Here is a 17918-nt window from a genome sequence, read left to right as displayed (position 1 = left end):
CAAGCCAGTGAGTGCTCACCTGGAGGCAGTTCAGGAAGGAGTACAAGTGCGCATAGGTCACGTCTTTATTTAGCTGGCCTGGAAAACAGAACGGTCTGGTAGATTGCAGGCACTCAGCAATAGCAGCATTTAGAGACACTCGGGGGCTTCCCTGCCTCCCTTGCAGAAGGTCGCTATTTCCAGTGGATTCCCCTGATTTTTCATGCAGCATTGCTCTTGAAGAATGCCTGTGCTTTCCTCCTTTCTGAGCCTCTAGAAATTCAGACCCAGAGTTGGGGAGGAGCCCTGAGGAGCTCACTCCCATATAGAGCTCTGGACATGGGCCAGGATGGGGCTGGGGGAACTGGCCTCATCTGGACTCAGGAAAAAGAAATCCAAGTATCCTACAGCTCGATATGAATCAGGATGCCTTGAATAAAGCCCTTTAAGAGCAGCACTTTCTCCTGGCCGTGGTATGAAATGCTCCCTGCATGGGGCACAGGGAACATTCGAGGTGGTGGTTGACCTAATTCTCTTTTCGAGGTTTATGGAACGCACAGGTCTGACCATATTATGCCATGCCAAGGGCCTGGCAGGACGTTCTGAGTATCTGAAGCTCTGACCACGTAGTTCCCTGCAGTTGGTGAGCTGAAAGCTGTGCAAAATGCTCGGGTGGCCCATGGGATGGGGAGGCAATACCTCATGTCTCCCTTTGTGGCACTGGATTAAGGGCTGTCCAGTGGATATCTTATTTGACCCTAATTAGTAGACACCCTTATTTTCTAGTGCAGGTTACAGAGGTACATAACAAAGTGAAAAGTACCAGATGAGGGTTCATCCAGTTTTTCTGAACATCAGCTATAGTCCCAGAATCTGTGGGGGTGACTTCTTCTCTCTTCCAACACTGCTCCACCCCACCTCCAGCATGTACTCCCCCCGAAGCAATTAGACTTTCATGCTGTGGCTGACACACAAAATCCAGGGCTCCCCAAAGCTCGGGGGTGAACGACTGACACTGTATCCATTAACACTCCTCACACTCTTGAACACATAAAGGAAGATAATAGGACCTATCTCAGAATGAAGAGAAAGATTGAAGGTGATAGAACACAGTCTTATTTTTCACTTATACCTCTGGTTAGTTAGACTGGAAGATAGATTCAATTTTCTTGTCATAGAGAAAAAATTTATTGTCTCTCTGTGTGGTTGAGTGAGTCCCAGGACGGGAAAGCCACAGGCTCATTACGGCCACTAAAGTCACAGTGACCCGCCAGGTCTGTCTTCTGCACAGGCTTCTGTATCTTCACATTTTAAATGAATCCCAAGCCCTCGGCTTTTGTCCTTGCTTTCATTTTATGGGTCCAACACTGAGCTCCCATTTTCCCCCAAGTTCCTACTTCTACCCACCGAAGCTTTGTTCCATTTTGTGTGTGTGTGTGTGTGTGTGTGTGTGTGTGTGTGTGTACTTTTTGTCATTTGCTCCCTTCCTGAATGTGTCTCAGCTGCACTGACTGACGTTTTCCTTCTCCACTCGCCACCCTGGGTTCTCCACATGCTCTTCTGGCTTGGCTCTTCCCCTTTGAGGGCTGCCACTGAGTTGTGATCTTCCGTCTCCCCACCTTCTGTGAGGGCCCAGTGTCTGGCTGCTTTTGCCTTGGTGCCTGGTGCCATCTTGTCTCTATGTTGGAACTGGGGCCTCATAGTGAAACTTACATAGCCTGGCTGGGGCCCTGCCACCCTTCTGGGCCCTGGGGTGTCCCCTCCCCCTGAGGGGCAGCATCTCTCTGCAGCCTGATAGGAGGTGGCACCTCATGCCTGACCGTGCACTCTCCCCTCCCCACCTTCAGGCCTGGATTGCTTTGATATCCAGAGAGGCTGGAGTTTGTCCTGCTCCTGTGACACTGGGAACTTCATTGTTGACTCCTCCTTGGGGATGAAGGCCCGCCTTGGCTTTGCTCCACCCTGCCTGACGCCCTCTCCTGCTGTCCTTCTGCTGATGGCCAGCACAGTTCCCAATGAGACCCTGAGGGGTACCCCCCTTCTGCACCTCCTCAGTCCCTCTCCCTTTCCCTCTGTCTCCTGGCTCCACCTCCAGCTGGACGTGATTGAGAAAGGGAACATCCTCAGTGTGGGTGGCTAGGTCTGCTGAACAGGATGAGGGCACATTAGGTGCATTTAGAAGAACCTGGGAAAGTTGTAATGAGTCAGTGTCCCTCCTCTCTGGTGTTTCTGCCTGTTAGAGGGTAGGGACTCTGGGGCTGGTCATGTGGAAGATTGGCTAGGGGTGCTTGCGATGGACTTATGGTTTCGAGGAAGGGAAGAGGGAAATGGTTCTTACACTGTCTGCTTTATTGGCAACATCAGTTGGTCCCCTACTCTTTCTTTTTAAGCTTTGGCTTTGATCTTTGTTGCTTTAATGTAATTTTGGCCTATTGATCCTACCTCTATGGGGTGCATGAAGAGAGGTTGTGTCTGTGACTCCCTGGTTAGAAAGTCCATCTGGATAGCAAAGCTGATCAAGAAAGCCCAGGGGCAGGCCAGGAGGACTGTCCCACAGTGGCCAGGAATCACCAGGGGCCGAGGAGCTCTGTCTATGTGTATCTGTGTGTCTTCATGTGTGTCTGTGTGTCTGTGTCTCTGTGTGTCTTCGTGTGTGTCTGTGTATGTGTGTTTCTGTGTCTGTGTCTCTCTGTGTTTTTGTGTGTTTCTGTGTCTGTGTGTGTGTATGTGTCTGCATGTGTGTATCTGCGTGTGTCTGTGTCTCTGTGAGTGTGTGTGTCTGTGTGCCTGTGTGTGTGTTGTGGGGAGCCAGTGGGCTGTCCCAGTGTTTGCCATAAGCTCCTCTGAAGATCAAAGGCCTGTTCTTCTCCAGCTGGCTAAGTGTCGGCTTGTGTCTTCGTAATCTGTAACTTCTTTAGGGCAGGGTCTCTGGTAACTATTTAATTCTGGAAACATAACTGAAATCTTAGGTACCATAGAAACCTAGAACCAACAAAGATCAGTCACATCTCCATGAAATGCCATGTAAATGTATTAAAACCACATTCATTCAGACAGGGAAAGCGCATGATAAAATAGAAACACCAAGGTATTTTAAAAAGGCATTTGGTTTCAAGTTTAAGAGTAATTGGGGCAAGATGAAGTTGCTGTTTTGTGGCAGAAGCTCTTCAAGGCAGGCCCACTAGCAGATGAATTTGCAACCAGGAGTCCCTGGCTTCCTCCCTATCATCTAACCCTTGGGATGGCCCCAGAAGGCCTGTGACTTGCCCGTCCTCATGAGCACTCGGCACGTTCACTATCAGGGTCCATGTGCTGCGTTCCTCAGCGGAGCTGTCTTTTCTCTCTCATTTGAGGACACAGACTGCATCTTATGTCGTCTTTACTCAAAAGCACAGAATAGGAATCTCAGAGATATTTCTGGAATGATCGCCTTCCTTACGGACCATGGCTGAGAGGACTTGTGACCGGCCAAGCTTGACTTTTCTCGAAAGACCCATGCCGGTAGAATCCCAGGGTGTGAGGCTTGCTGTCTGGTAATTCCTCACGAAGACAATAAACTCCCACCAGGAATTTTAGTGACTAGGAGAGGCTGTGGGATGCCCCAGCCCTCAGCAGCCAGTGACAGACTGGGTAGTGAGTCACAAATCTGGCTGAGAAGGAGGGATGCCAGGAGGGATTGGTCACCCCCTCCTCCCTGGCAGGAGTGAGACAGTTACCTGCTCTTGTTCTGGGCCTCTGTGACCTGCTGAGTGGTGCTGTGGCATCTAACCCTGCCTTCACTGGTGGCTCAGGCTGAGTTCCTGCCCGTCCTTCTGAGGGGAAAGGAGGCAGCAGAGACTGTGTCACTGACCAGGGGGTCTCCTACCGTGCCTCTGTTTCCTGAACTCTTTCTTAATTTTTAAGAAGTGGCCCAAGTCAAGTCTAGACACTATGATCACCACATTTCTAGGCCCAAATAAATGGAACTCGTCCACTTCCCCCTACTTTTTTTTCTTTGCACAGCACCCTTAGCACAACCCTTAACGTGGTGCCCAGGAATCAGACTTGAGTGTCCAGCTGCTGACTAAGATGAGATCTATGGTGGCCTAGGCAGAGCAACCACACCCTGAGGCTGGCCCAGCACGAACCCTGCTTCACTGCTGGCTCAACATCCAAAGACGGGGTTTGGAGTGAGAGCAGAAGAGAGACAGTGCAAGAGCAATAAATAAAATTACTGTGGTTAATGAAAGCATCTATCTCACAGGGTCGTTTTAAGAATCACACCTTCTCGGCCGGGCACAGTGGCTCATGCCTGTAATCCCAGCACTTTGGGAGTCCGAGGCAGGTGGATCACCTGAGATCAGGAGATTGAGACCAGCCTGGCCAACATGGTGAAATCCCATCTCTACTAAAAGTACAAAAAATTAGCCCGGTGTGTTGGCGGGCGCCTATAATCCCAGCTACTCGGGGGGCTGAGGCAGGAGAATTGCTTGAAGCTGGGAGGCGGAGGTTGCAGTGAGCTATGATTGCGCCACTGCACTCCAGCCTTGGTGACATAGTGAGACTTCGTCTCAAAAAAAAACAAAAAAAAAGGAAAAAAAAGAATCACACCTTCCTAATGTAGCCCCCTCTTGAAGTCTATCATCTTGTGTGAGTTACGAGTCCTGTCAAAGGAGGCCTGGGGATGCTGGACAAATCCCATCTACTTCCCCAGCCTTTCTAGGAAGGATCCTGATGCTTCGTTGAGAAATTTATAATTTATTTCCCATGGCAACCAGGCAGCAGAGATAATTTAGGATGTGAATAATTACTTATCAGCATCAAACAAATTTTAGATGGTTTCAGCTTTCTGCTTGATTGGATTTTTTTTTTCAAAACTACTGATGTTTCTATAGAACAAACTTGTTCTATCTTTTTCTTCTTCCCATTTTGTGCTGTGACAAGCTAGGGTGTGATTAGCAGCCAGAAAGAGTCCACTTGAGAAGGACAAGGCAACGTCTAGAGCAGTCTCTTAACCTTGTATGGCTGTCTTGATTTTGGGGTGCTGTCTCGTGCATTGTAGATGTTTAGCAAACCCCCTGGCCTCTATTTGCTAGATGCTAGTTGCACCCCTCTTCTTCTTCTTCTTTTTTTTTTTTTTTTGAGACTGATTTTCACTCTTGTTGCCTAGGCTAGAGTACAACGGTGTGATCTCAGCTCACTACAACCTCCCCCTCCTGGGTTCAAGCGATTCTCTTGCCTCACTCTCCCAAGTAGCTTAGATTACAGGCGCCTGCCACCATGCCTGGCTAATCCTTTTTTACTTTTAGTAGAGACAGGGCTTCACCATGTTGGCCAGGCTGGCCTTGAACTCCTGACCTCAGGTGATCCGCCCACCTTGGTCTCCCAAAGTGCTGGGATTACAGGCATGAGCCACTTTACCCAGCCTAGTTGCACCCGTCTTCTATCTCCAGATGTGAAAAAAGCAGGGTGGGGGTGAGTGAGTTGCCCCCAGTTGAGAACCACTGGCCTAGAGAATCCACAGAAGTGGACAAATCTCCCAATCATCCTTTTTTCTTCCCTCAGTCCTTTCCAAATTGCATGGAGTCATTCTTACATACCATTCTTACATTCTTTTTTTTTTAGACAGAGTTTTTGTTTGTTTGTTGGTTGGTTGGTTGGTTTTTTACTCTTGTCACCAAGGCTGGAGTGCAATGGTGCGATCTCGGCTCACTGCAACCTCCACCTCCCAGGTTCAAGCGATTCTCCTGCTTCAGTCTCCCGAGTAACTGGGATCACAGGCGTGTGCCACCACGCCCTGCTAATTTTTGTATTTTTAGAAGAGATGAGGTTTCACTATGTTGGCCAGGCATGACTTGAACTCTTGACCTCAGTTGATCCACCCTCCTCGACCTCCCAAATTGCTAAGATTACAGGCATGGCACCATGCCTGGCCTCATTCTTATATTCTTACACACATTTTTCCTTCCTCCAGTCCTTTCCAAATTACATGGAGTCATTCTTACATTTGATCTCATATTTATGAAACCAAACATGTCTCATAAATCAAGTGAATTGCATGGTATATCGGAAAGAATTTATGGAGGTGGCATAACCAGAGTTCGTGGAAAGAAAATGGGATTTGAAATCAGAAAAATGGAAGTCAAGTCGCTACTACTGAGATGGAGTAAATTGGGAACAAATTTCCCTGCCCCCAGCTTCTCTTTCCAAAGCATTTCTTAGTGTCAGAGACACATTTGGAAATCTGAAAGAATCAGTTCAGGGCAGATGTACAATTTTCATATCCCGTGGTTCAAAGAGATATTCTTAGCCCAGGTTGGTGTCCTTTATACATGCAAAGCAGCCCAGAATGGAGTGAAGTTCCATGCGTGATCATGCTATTTCTAAGGGGGCGTGGTCAAAGTTGCATGAACAGGAAGAATATGCTCTACTTAGGTGAGGCTGGACAGTGTTTTGTTTGGATAATAATATTTGTGATACATGAGTAATTCAAGAGGAAAATGGTTTCATCCTTATTGGTGGAGAATCTGGAATGTGGGTGACCACTATTGTTCCTCCAATTAAGAGACCAGAGCTCTTTGAGAGCTAGCTAAAGAACCCTTACTCTTTTCCCAGGTGGGGAGAGGCAGAATTTCCTGAGGGAGAAGTAGGGGGGCTGTCTTAGACAGGGACTACAGGAAGAGGACAAAGGAAGACTGGAAAGATACACACAAAGTTGTATATGCAAGAAAAGGCTCTTGATGGCCTGAAATGGGAAATCTTGCTCCCCACCTGCCCCCTCTAAGGAGGGCGTGAAGGAATGAGTTTCAGGTCTTCTTTGAATTTCTCACCTGACTCCTAAGAAGGTGCTTGGACTGCCAGCACCGTTTAGTGGGTTGGGCTCAGGAGGTGAGTGGGGTAACACCAGGGAAAGGATAGCCCCTTCTTCATGATAGACTGGTGCAGGTGCTGTCAATATGGGGCTGAGAGGAGGGTACCCAGGCCTCTTCTTATAGATACTCATCAGGGAAGACTTAGGCCAGCTCCCTGCTCCTCTTCCTTGCTCAATTTTCTTCCTGTGGCACTTAATCACCTTCTGACATACTTTTGAGTCATTCTCTCACTGTAATATAAGCTTTCTGTGGGCAGGAACTTAGGACTATTGTGTTTTCTGCTGGTTACCCTGTGCCTAGAACAGTACATTCTCCTCTGAAATACAGAAAGCAGAGCCCTGCTACAACATATTCAGTGAACTCTGTGATATTTGGCAAGCTACCTAAACTCTCTGAGCGTTGGTTTTTTCATCTATAAAATGAAATGATTGTGGTTGATGAAAACATCTATCTCACAGGGTTAAGGATCACACTTCCTAATGTGAATTACTAGCACTTTTATGTTATTTGTATAGTATCAAGAATATTTGAGTTGCCATTAGAAAGCTCCGGGAACATTTTAAAGCCTTTCAGAGCTAAGGACCCCAAGAGAGTGTAGAAGCAGGAAACGAGCAGGCTGGAGGACCATGCTCTAGAGAATTCTAACAGGCCACCAGGAGGCACTTACCACCGAGGTTCAGAGAAATCCCTGTCTTTGTCTCCTGTTTGGGCTTCCTCAGCTCATTTTACATTTCACCTTCTGTTAGAGGAATTTCCTGGTTTGAGCGCTTACCTTTCGATGTGTCCTAATTCTTCGTGAATTACTTCTGCCCTTTCTGCCTTTGTATCTGATTCTGCTCACCTCTGGATAATGACCTTTAGATACTGCACCTGGGGGCTCTTGCCTTCATCAGCTCAGACCCATGTTCCATAATGGCATTTTAGGCACATTTCTATATGGTTTGAACCATATATACATTGAACTGTATATACATTGATGTTATTAAAGAGTAAAAGAATCTTCAAACTGATACCGAGAGGATGATATCTGTTGTGCAAATTATCCCAGAGAAAGGTTCCATCTGGTAAGCCATATAAAATAACATGGCTGCCATCGGGCAGGTGAGAATTTAGATGCTTCAGAGTCTGCATGACGTTGGAGTAGAGTTTCTCAGGAGTGGTCATGGCTGGGACTGGGTCACTCTTCCTGTTGGTGGAATAAATAGAAAATATCTTGGTTGACTGTAAGGATAGATGCATGCAAGTTGCATGCAAATACAAGATGCATCACACACACGCACATACGCGCGCGCACACACACACACACACACACAGAGAGAGAGAGAGAGAGAGAGAGAGAGAGAGAATGTGGTGGTAATTGGAGCTATTTGTAAAATATTCCTGGATTTCCACCTTTCTGGCACATAGTCAGACTGGACTTATCGACTTCCTTGTGGTTGAGTGGACTATGTGACTATTTCTAACCAATGAGTGGTGAGCTGAAGTGACATGTGTGATATTTGGTGATGAGACACCTTCTAGAATGCTCTTTTTCTTTGCATGGGTATAGGCAATGTTCTAGATAGCTGCTTCACCAATCTGAGTCTCAGAACAGAGTCCCATGGTGATCTCTGATGGACAAGTAGTATGAGAGAGGCATAAACATTTGTTGCTTTATGCTACTAAGATTTTAGGGGCCGTTTGTTCCTTTGTTCCTGTAGCATAAACTCACTGGCCTGACTTACACAGTGTTTGAAATGAAAGGGGTCTGGTATTGCTTATGATTTATTTGACACTTTGAGGTCTGTAATTTGGTCTTTAAAACTTTTCAAATGTATCACAGTTAGGAAACAGAATCTTACTGACCAAGTTATATGTCCACACTATAGCTTGCTTTTTATTCTTCAGTTTCTACGCTGGATTTGGACTTGCATGCATTTCCTGATGGATTTCTATTCCAGGCTATTCCCTGCAACAACATTTCCAACCATCAATTCCAGCCTGCATTGTTGTCTTTATATAGTAGTGCTTGTGCTCTCTAGAGGGTATTTGATTTTTTAAATTATATCTTCTTATTTCATAAAAGTTAGTAAAATAAAAAAAGAAAGTGCTGAAAGTAATTATGAGAGACACAGTCCTAAAATCAAAGCATGTCAGACAGAGGTGAAGCTCCTAAGTGAGCTGAAAGTGATGAATCTTTGCCCTCAATCAGACATTTATTGAATTTAAGCTGACTTACTTATTTTCATTTGGTTTGGAAAAGAAGTAAGGAATGTACAAAATACTGCAAAGACATCATTTAAAGTTACGTTAAAATTGCACCCATTGGTTGCTTAAAGTTATGTTTAATTGGGTGCTATGCTCACCACCTGGGTGATGAGGTCATTTGTACTCCAAACCTCAGCATCATACACTATATCCGTGCAACGAATGGGCACATGTACCCCCGAATCTAAAATAAAAGTTGAAATTATTTAAGAACGCTACGTTTAAAAGGCAAAGGGTGCTAAAGTATTTTTGGCATTAGTATATGTTTATCATTGTTCATTTCTTTGTACAACTGACTTTTGGACACACCTTCAGGAACACATCAAATTTGGATTAGTATCCTAAGCTGCATTAACTCGGGAGTAGAATACAGAATTTTCTAGGGTTTTCATCCACTCTTTAGGCTCTAACTCCCTGTCTTTTCCCTAAATGGAACAATGCTACAGTGTTACTTTCTCTTTTGCATACTTAAAATTCCAGTTTCCCCAGTGATCTTATAGTGGGTTAAATAGTGTCCCTGAGAATGTGACATTACTTGAAAATAGGGTCTTTATGGTTGTCATTAGTTAAGATGAGGTCATGTTGGATTAGTGTGGGCCTTAAATTCAATGACTGAATCCTTATAAGAAGAGGAGAGGACACACAGACACACACCAGGAAGAAGGCCTTGTGAAGACAGAATCAGACACTGGGGTTACAGCAGTCACGAGTCAAAGAGTGCTGAGGATCCCTGGGAGCCACCAGAAGCGGAAAGACAAAAGGAAGGAGTTTTCCCTGGAGCTTTCAGAGGGAGTATAGCCCCGTGGACACCTTGATCTTGGACTTTCAGCATCCAGAACTGTGATGAAATACATGTCTGCGTTTTGAGTCATCCAGTTTTTGTACTTTGTTATGGCAGCTCTAGGGAACTTAAGACAGATTGTGAACCAGGTAAAATAAGTCCATCACTCAGAGGCTGGACCCGGGGCATAAGTGATATGGGAAGAGGGGACAGAAAGAGGCCCCCAGGGATCCGTAATTCTCACTTTTAAGGGAGCTCATAAATGAATATCGGCACTGCCTTTTTGGAGGTCAGTTTTTCAAAATATATCCAAATTTGAAGTTGGCTTAACTTTTGACCTTGGAATTTCACTTTCAAGAAGTTATCCTATAGTAACATTTCCACAAATGTGCAAAAATGTGCATACAAACACTGCAATACTGCTTGGTGTAGCGTGTAACTGGAAAAAGACAGAAGTCTGAATACATAAATTATGGTACACCTGTGCAATAGAACTCTATATAGCTGTTAAGAAGAATAAAATAACTAGGTATCATTGGTTGCATAACATTGTGAACTGGGAATGCCCCTGAATTTTTGCTTTAGCATGGTTAGTCTTATGTGAATTTCACCTGAATAAAAAAAAAGAAGTAATTGTATGTATTAATATAGAAAGATGGCTAAAAGTATTGCTGACTACAACAATACTTTTGGTGCTGTGGGGGTAGCCAGTAGGGTGGCAGTTGTGGTTGGTGTATGTGCTTGTAAACTATGTAATGGATCGCTAGAGTCTCCTAAGGGGGGAGAAAAAAAAGATGTCTAATTTTACAAACTCTCAGGGTGTAGAACTGCATGCTAAATTCATGTTTTCCATTGTCAGGAAAAAATTACACTATTTTAAAAATAAAAATCTTCCTAGCCTGATAAAAAGCAGCTACAGCAATTTGCGACTAGGTTGCCTACCTACTAGAGCAGAAGCGTGGGGAGGGGCTTTGATTTGATTCCTATATGCATAGAAGCAGCACTGAAGAACCTGCCCAAAGTACTCAGGTTCTGTATTCACTGTGTGTTTGAAGTGTGACAGCAAGGGTGAAATGAAAGGCAAGTCGGGTACCTATAGCCTTTCTTCTGTCATTGGTAAAGCTGGCACACACTGCCTATTCACTGTTGTCTTGCCACACTTTTTTTTTTTTTTTTTCCTGCTGATACAGCCACGCTTTGGCACAAAGCAATTATGCTGAGCTAATGTTCTCCAACCACATAAGGGCAAGATGAGTTAAGATGGACAAAATCTTCCCAAATCCCCATTAAATAATTATTTTTTTGGTTAGAGGCACAACCCTGATGCTAAACGAAGAATCTGAGCTAATTTGTACTTATGAAAGGGCACCCATAAATTAAGCAAGCATAATCAACATGGCTAGTTGCTAAGTGAAATAAAAATGGAAGCCTTGGTGTTGCTAATGAAACATTCTCCAGTTACCTTTGTTCCACCTTGTACAACTATAGAATTTACTTTTAATTTGCATAGCAAAATCAACCAACTCTTAGCTCAGGTAAGGGCAAGGGAGTCTATGTGACTCATGGGGCTATCACCCTTTCCAGATGCCATAGAAGGTGCCTTTTGACTTCTGTCCCTGAAAAGTTTTCCTTTCTTTTTTCTTTTCTTTTCTTTTTTTTTTTTTTTTTTTTGGGATGGAGTCTCACTCTGTCACCCAGGCTGGAGTGCAGTGGCGCAGTCTCGGCTCACTGCAACCTCTGCCTCCCAGGTTCAAGTGATTCTCCTGCCCCAGCCTCCCGAGTAGCTGGGACTACAGGTGCGCACCACTACACCCAGCTAATTTTTCTATTTTTAGTAGATACAGAGTTTCACCATGTTGACCAGGATGGCTTCAATCTTTTGGCCTCGTGATCTGCCTGCCTCAGCCTCCCAAAGTGCTGGGATTACAGGCATGAGCCACCGCGCCCGGCTCCCTGAGAAGTTTTCAATGCCATTTTGATCTGTGTACTCTTCCTCCTCTGGTGATGTTTGGGGGAGACTTTGTGCTAGTATTCTGGAGACCAAAGAACCCTAGTGGTTGAGAACTATCTCCTAGGTCTCGTCTCTCTGGTGTCTGCCAAAGGACGAATAGGCTGGGCTGAAGGTGTCTAACCCTTTCAACCCAGGTGTCCCAGGCACCTGCCACCTCGGATTTGTCTGCCCACCCCAGGGTCCCAGCGCCCCTTCTCACACGCCAGCGAGCTCACCCCAGACACTCAGATGGATAGGTGAGAGATCGAGAGTGCTCAGCTAACAAAGAAGATGTGAAAACCAGCCTGGGGCACAGTGGCCACACTGGGGAAAATAATGAGAGAGAAATTTGTGCTCACTGACATGCTCTCATACATGTCAGGAACACATGGCCAGGCTTGGAACAGATGAACAGCCTCACTCCTGAGGGTGACTCTGAAGCCTGTCCTGCCCTAATGAATTGTGTCTGATCAGGCAAAATAAGCCTGATCATTTCATTACCCTGGCAGGTAAGCCAGCCAGATTTCACCTGGCCGGTGCCAGAGAGAGGTGTCCCTTCTCAAGGAAGAAACTGATCAGCATGTGCAGAAAACCAGTTTCCTGGAGCCACAGCTAAAGCCCAGGTCACTGTAGTGGTCAAGTGCTCACACCTTACTCACAGCTAGCATTTGTGTTTTTGAAACACCCAGGTAAGAGAGTTAGCCCTTTTCTTCATGCCAGCCAGTTGCAATCACATTGTTGAGCTCTCATCCAATCCCCTTGAAGAGATATCTTTTTTTTTTTTTTTAAATAGAGACAGGGTCTTGCTCTATCACCCAGGCTGGAGGGCAGTGGTATGATCATAGCTCACTGCAGGGTTGAACTCCTGGGCTCAAACTATCCTCCCACTTTAGCCTCCTGAGTAGCTGGGGAGAAGGGGCATCTTGATACAGACTGGGAATGGGATGAGGCCTCCCATATTACCCATGCATAAAGATACATTAAACGTCCCTTAAAAGTGGGCGTGGCCTGGAACATGCTGGCTGGTTGGAACCTCCTTATCATTCCCTTTGCTACCCATGTCTCTCACTGAGGAGTCTGGGAGAGAGAATTCCTCTGAGCAGCAGGAGCTCTTTCCATTCCCTTCCCTGCTGGCTTTTCTATCATCTGAATAAATAGCATAGATGGTTTCTCACTAGTCCAGGCTCCTTAGGGCCTGTGACCTATCAGTGCCTCGGCTGGCTTCCTCTTAATGCAGTGCTGGTCAACTGCCCAGGGCATAACCTGAAGCATTGGCATTGAAGAAAAACAATAGTTGGGGGCAGACAGGCACAGACACCCTGTGTGGGTGGTCCTGGCTCTCTCCATAAGATGAAAATGTATAATTTATACTTTCTGTGTATACTCCTAAGAATATGATGCTTGTATGAGTGCCATCTGTCCTGTGATTGTCCACTGTAACAAATGAAACTATATCCATTTATGGGGCTAGTGCTAGATGCTTGTATAATTCTATGGAATTTCCAGCAATTACCATGTTCATTTCAGGGATGCTGCACTGGGATGTTGGCAAAGGGTTGTCACTGGCCTTTATGATTGGACGTTCTGAGGCCATTCCCATTTCCCACTACTGCCTCTGTCACCCCAAGGTTCTGCTGCTGTAGCTCCCCTACATTTGCCTTGTTTTCAGGAATGTTTCTCCTTTCATATCATTCACATTACATAGCCCTCAAGGGCAGTGATCGGAAAAGTGCAAAGGAAGCTGAGTTAGCCTAAATCAAATTGAGCACGGTTACAATGAGAAAGCCAGGTTCTCTACGTGATCTTTCTTTTTGACTTACTGATGCTAAAAGCTATCTTCCAATCATGACCCTCATTCATTTAACCAGTATTTGTTGAGTAACTAGATGAGTTTAGAGAATTGAGAAAAAAAACACATAAATGTGTTACTTCAGTAAGAGCTAGCATTGTCATAGAAAAAGAAAAGAAAAAAGTCAAGCAAATATCCTAAAACTTGTTCCAGGACAGACTTATTATGTAACTCCTTGCTGCTTGAGCTTTTTATAAAATCCCTTTGCTCATTTTGGGAAATCTACTCCACCTTGACGTTCTGGCAGATGGGGAGGTATAGTTGCCATCTGTCTTTATTTTTTTAACCCCTCCACAGGACATCACAAAGTGGGCACCACAGGGACATCCCATACTGCCAACTCTGTTCTTTCACCCAAATGCTTGCTGCTTCTCTACCCAGATCCCCAGCAGGGGAGAGGCTGGCACAGGTCTCTGGCTGATGTCTGCCTGCCCTTTAGCTCTTTGGGAAAGGAAAAGTAGGACTGGGCTGGAGGGGTCTGGGTAAGCAGGTTTTGCTGGAAAAGTACAGTTTCAGGGATTTTGGCTTTTGGAGCCAGAGTCTCTTTCTGCACATGTTCTTTATTCAGTATAGTCAGTTTGCTCTCTGTTCCTCTCTGGAAGGACATGCTCTGGTGGCTGGGGGAGCAATGACTGATCTGACCATAGCTTTGTTCTGTTTCATGATGGCAGCCAGAGCCTGAAGCATGGTGTTTCTCCTTCCATTAGCTCCTTGATGTCAGGGGCTGTGGCTTCTTTGCCATCGTATCCATATCCTAGAGCCTGGCACAGTGCTGGGCACATCGTGTTGCTCACTGTATACTTAAAAAAGTGAGTGAGTCAAAGAGGAAATAAGACAGTGTGAACTACAGACAGGGAATGGAATTTGGTTAGATAACCTGGTTTGGCTCCCAGCTTTGACACTCAATACCAGAACAGGCAAGTTCCTTATCCTTGCCAAATCAGTTTCCTCATCTGTAAAATGGGACAATCATCCTTGTCTCTTAGGGCTGCTGGGAGGACGGAATGATATAGAGTGATGTACCTCTTGGTCTATGGCAGTCCTTAAAGGGTGTTTGCTGTTTACTGGAAAGTCCCAGGTGGCTCTTCACAGACCTTGGTTTGGTGCCAAGCATGTAGCCTTGGCCAACTTGGGGTTCTGGGGCCAGCAGCAAACCAGCCTAAGGGCACCAAGGTGACATCTGGCATATCAGAGTCTCTGGATCATTATAGCATCTCCTCCCCTGAATGCACTTCACTGATTATGTCTGCATCTCCTTTGCCATCTGAATTTTATCTGTGCGGGCAAACACACTTTAATACTATTGAGTTTTGTTTTCAGCACGGGCTTGGAAAGCGTGGCAAGTGAAATACAGGAAAGCAAACAGGGGAGTGAGCAGGATGGCCCACTTCTAGCACAGTTGGGGTGGAGTCCAGCTCTGCCATTAATCAACCCTGTTGCAGGCAAATCATGAACTTCTTTTGGCCTTACTTTCCTGTTTCCTAAAATAGTGAGTGGGTGGCTATTGCTACTGGGGAGTTGCTCTAAATCCTGTCTCACCATTTTTTTTTTTTTTTTGGCCATAATCACAGGACAGATGGCATTCATACATGCATCATATTCTTAGGGGTGTACACAGATTTTGAGAAACCTCCCCAAATGTTACATAGGAACTAAGGAATTCACCATTTTGAAGTCACTACCAATATCAGCAGTTTAGCAAAATTACCTTCTTGCTATGGGCCATGGGCATAAATAGGATTGACCATGAGTTATCCGCAGTTCCTTTGCAAATGCTGTAGGTCTGTGCGTCTAAGCTGTCTCTTCCACATGAGGAAGTAAAGTAGATCAGAATATGAGTGAGATCGACGTTCTTATGGGGTAGCTGTGCTGCTGCCTTATTTTATTTAAAAAATCACAATTCCCAATCTTGGGTTCTCAGTCAGTAGTAGCACATTTCTTGTGATATAACTGATCAGGACACACCCATTTGTTGTTACATCAGAGTTGATAATTAATGGAGCAGATATTTTCAAAAGAAGCTTTCAGCGTCACAGATTGGTACCGTTGATTTCACATGTGTCTAGGACTTGCTTTTTTTTTTTTTTTTTTTTTTTTTTTTTTTTTTTTTTTTTTGAGATGGAGTCTCGCTGTGTAGCCCAGGCTGGAGTGCAGTGGCCGGATCTCAGCTCACTGCAAGCTCCGCCTCCCGGGTTCACGCCATTCTCCGGCCTCAGCCTCCCGAGTAGCTGGGACTACAGGCGCCCGCCACCTCGCCCGGCTAGTTTTTTTTGTATTTCTTAGTAGAGACGGGGTTTCACCGTGTTAGCCAGGACTTGCTTTTTTTTTTAAGATAGAGTCTTGCTCCGTCACTCAGGCTGGAGTGCAGTGGCATGATCTCGGCTCACGGCAACCTCTGTCTGCTGGGTTCAAGTGATTCTGCTGCCTCAGCCTCTCATGTAGCTGGGATTATAGGCACACACCACCACGCCCAGCTAATTTTTGTATTTTTAGTAGAGACAAGGTTTCACCATGTTGGCCAGGCTGGTCTCAAACTCCTGACCTCAGGTGATCTGCCCACCTTGGCCTCCCAAAGTGCTGGGATTACAGGTGTGAGCCCCTGCGCCCAGCCATGCTTCTAAGATAGAGAAATTCAGCTGAACAGCAGGCTGCTATAATGGAGTGGAGTTGGTGAGGAGAGGGTGGGGAAGAGCCCAGAGTCAAAGAATCTTGAAAATACTTTTTCTCAATAACTCACCCATTGCAGACATCATTTCCAATCATGGCATATATAACGATGGCGGGATAGTCCAACATCTTGTTTCTAGACAAGCTGAGAAGGCATAGATGGAATCTGAATGTCAGATACTTGGAAACCTAGCTATGTAGCCAGTGACACAGGCTGGGCCTTTGAAAATCTTGGTATGACCACCCTCTTGGCAACCTTTTTGCTATTTTTCTTTCATTCCAGTACAGCCAACCACCATTCCCACTTCCCATTTATTCTCTATAATCATTGTCCCACTTGCCTATTAGAGAAAGGCCACATAAATGCATAAAACTGAAAAGAATGGATTGAGGTCCTGGGTAAATAGACACAATACTATCTTCTTGGCATCTTTCACAGCAATTGCATCAATAAGCACAGGTGAGTTATTGGGTTACTTATGTCCATGTTCTTAGGATATCCTGGCAGCCGTGGACCCATAGTCAACTTTGAAAAGGCAAAGCCTTCTTGAGGCTTCCAGTCAGGACAACTCGAGCCTTGTTTCTGAATTTCAAGCCCCAAAGAAGCACAAAAAATGTTTTCTCATTCATAAAGCAGGAATATGACATCATCCTTTTGTCTGTCAGACCTAAGTTTTACCAACTTTGTATGCATTTTTATCACCCTTCTTTGAGGACATATGCAAATTAATCACTTTCTATGCTCACTGGCCCAAGGAGTGATATCCTAGAGTTTGGATAGTGACTAACAAGCTATTTATGCTCAGTAAAAATGATTTTGGGGTAATAACAGAGTTTTCATTCCTTATTCAAAATGAGGAACCAAATTAAAAACAACTTTTTATCTTCCACTTACCTTTCTATAAATTTTCTCAGGTTTCGGGAAGATGCACCTGAATAATTAAAATTAAGAAAACAATTAAAGTTAGTGAGTTCAATTTCACACTATCAGTATGGGAGTCCGATTGACTGAACTCATGAAAGCAGCATTACTGTTTGGTCAAAGGTTGTTCTGACCAACACATTGATGGAAATAATTTGCTTCCAATCAGCTTCTGTAGTGTTTAATCCTGGAACTCTCCTTAAGGGCTTTTCTGTTTATTTACAAAACCAAAATTTCTTTGGATTCATGGGTCTTCAGACATTTCCTAAGCATACATGAGTAAATCTTCTAGTAGATGTGAGAAAAAAGTATATATCTACTACCAAACAGACAAACTACCGAAAATATTAAAGAATGAGTTGAAGAATTAGAGGAAAATGCAAAGAATGTTACAAGAATTACCCACCTCCTTGGAGAGCCCCATTTAATCTCCTCCTAGTATTCCTGCACACTCCCGAGGCTCCCACAGGCTGTCTGGCCAACACAAGGTTCAGATTGTAGAGTTGATATATTTCAACTCTTGTAATGATATACAAGACCATCCTGCCCCATCCCGTTACCACCTGTAACATATCTCTTATATGAAAATCCAGACCGGGCATGGTGGCTCACACCTGTAATCCCAGCACTTT

General features: G+C 44.9%; 1 protein-coding gene across 3 annotated transcripts in view; it reads right to left on the bottom strand.

The window, feature by feature from the left end:
- Positions 1–17918, bottom strand: part of AOAH (acyloxyacyl hydrolase) — a 210642-nt gene that overhangs the window by 18994 nt on the left and 173730 nt on the right. For all 3 annotated transcript variants that reach the window (XM_025379042.1, XM_025379043.1, XM_025379044.1), the window contains 4 exons: positions 17260–17296; positions 16435–16509; positions 7844–8016; positions 20–78 (listed from right to left, as the gene is read on the bottom strand). In XM_025379042.1, coding sequence (XP_025234827.1) covers positions 20–78; positions 7844–8016; positions 16435–16509; positions 17260–17296 — 344 coding nt within the window. The remainder of the gene's footprint in view (positions 1–19; positions 79–7843; positions 8017–16434; positions 16510–17259; positions 17297–17918) is intronic.

The sequence above is a fragment of the Theropithecus gelada genome, chromosome 3 (assembly GCF_003255815.1).
Source record: "Theropithecus gelada isolate Dixy chromosome 3, Tgel_1.0, whole genome shotgun sequence".
Classification (NCBI taxonomy): Eukaryota; Metazoa; Chordata; class Mammalia; order Primates; family Cercopithecidae; genus Theropithecus; species Theropithecus gelada.
This window is presented reverse-complemented; position numbering and strand designations above follow the sequence as displayed.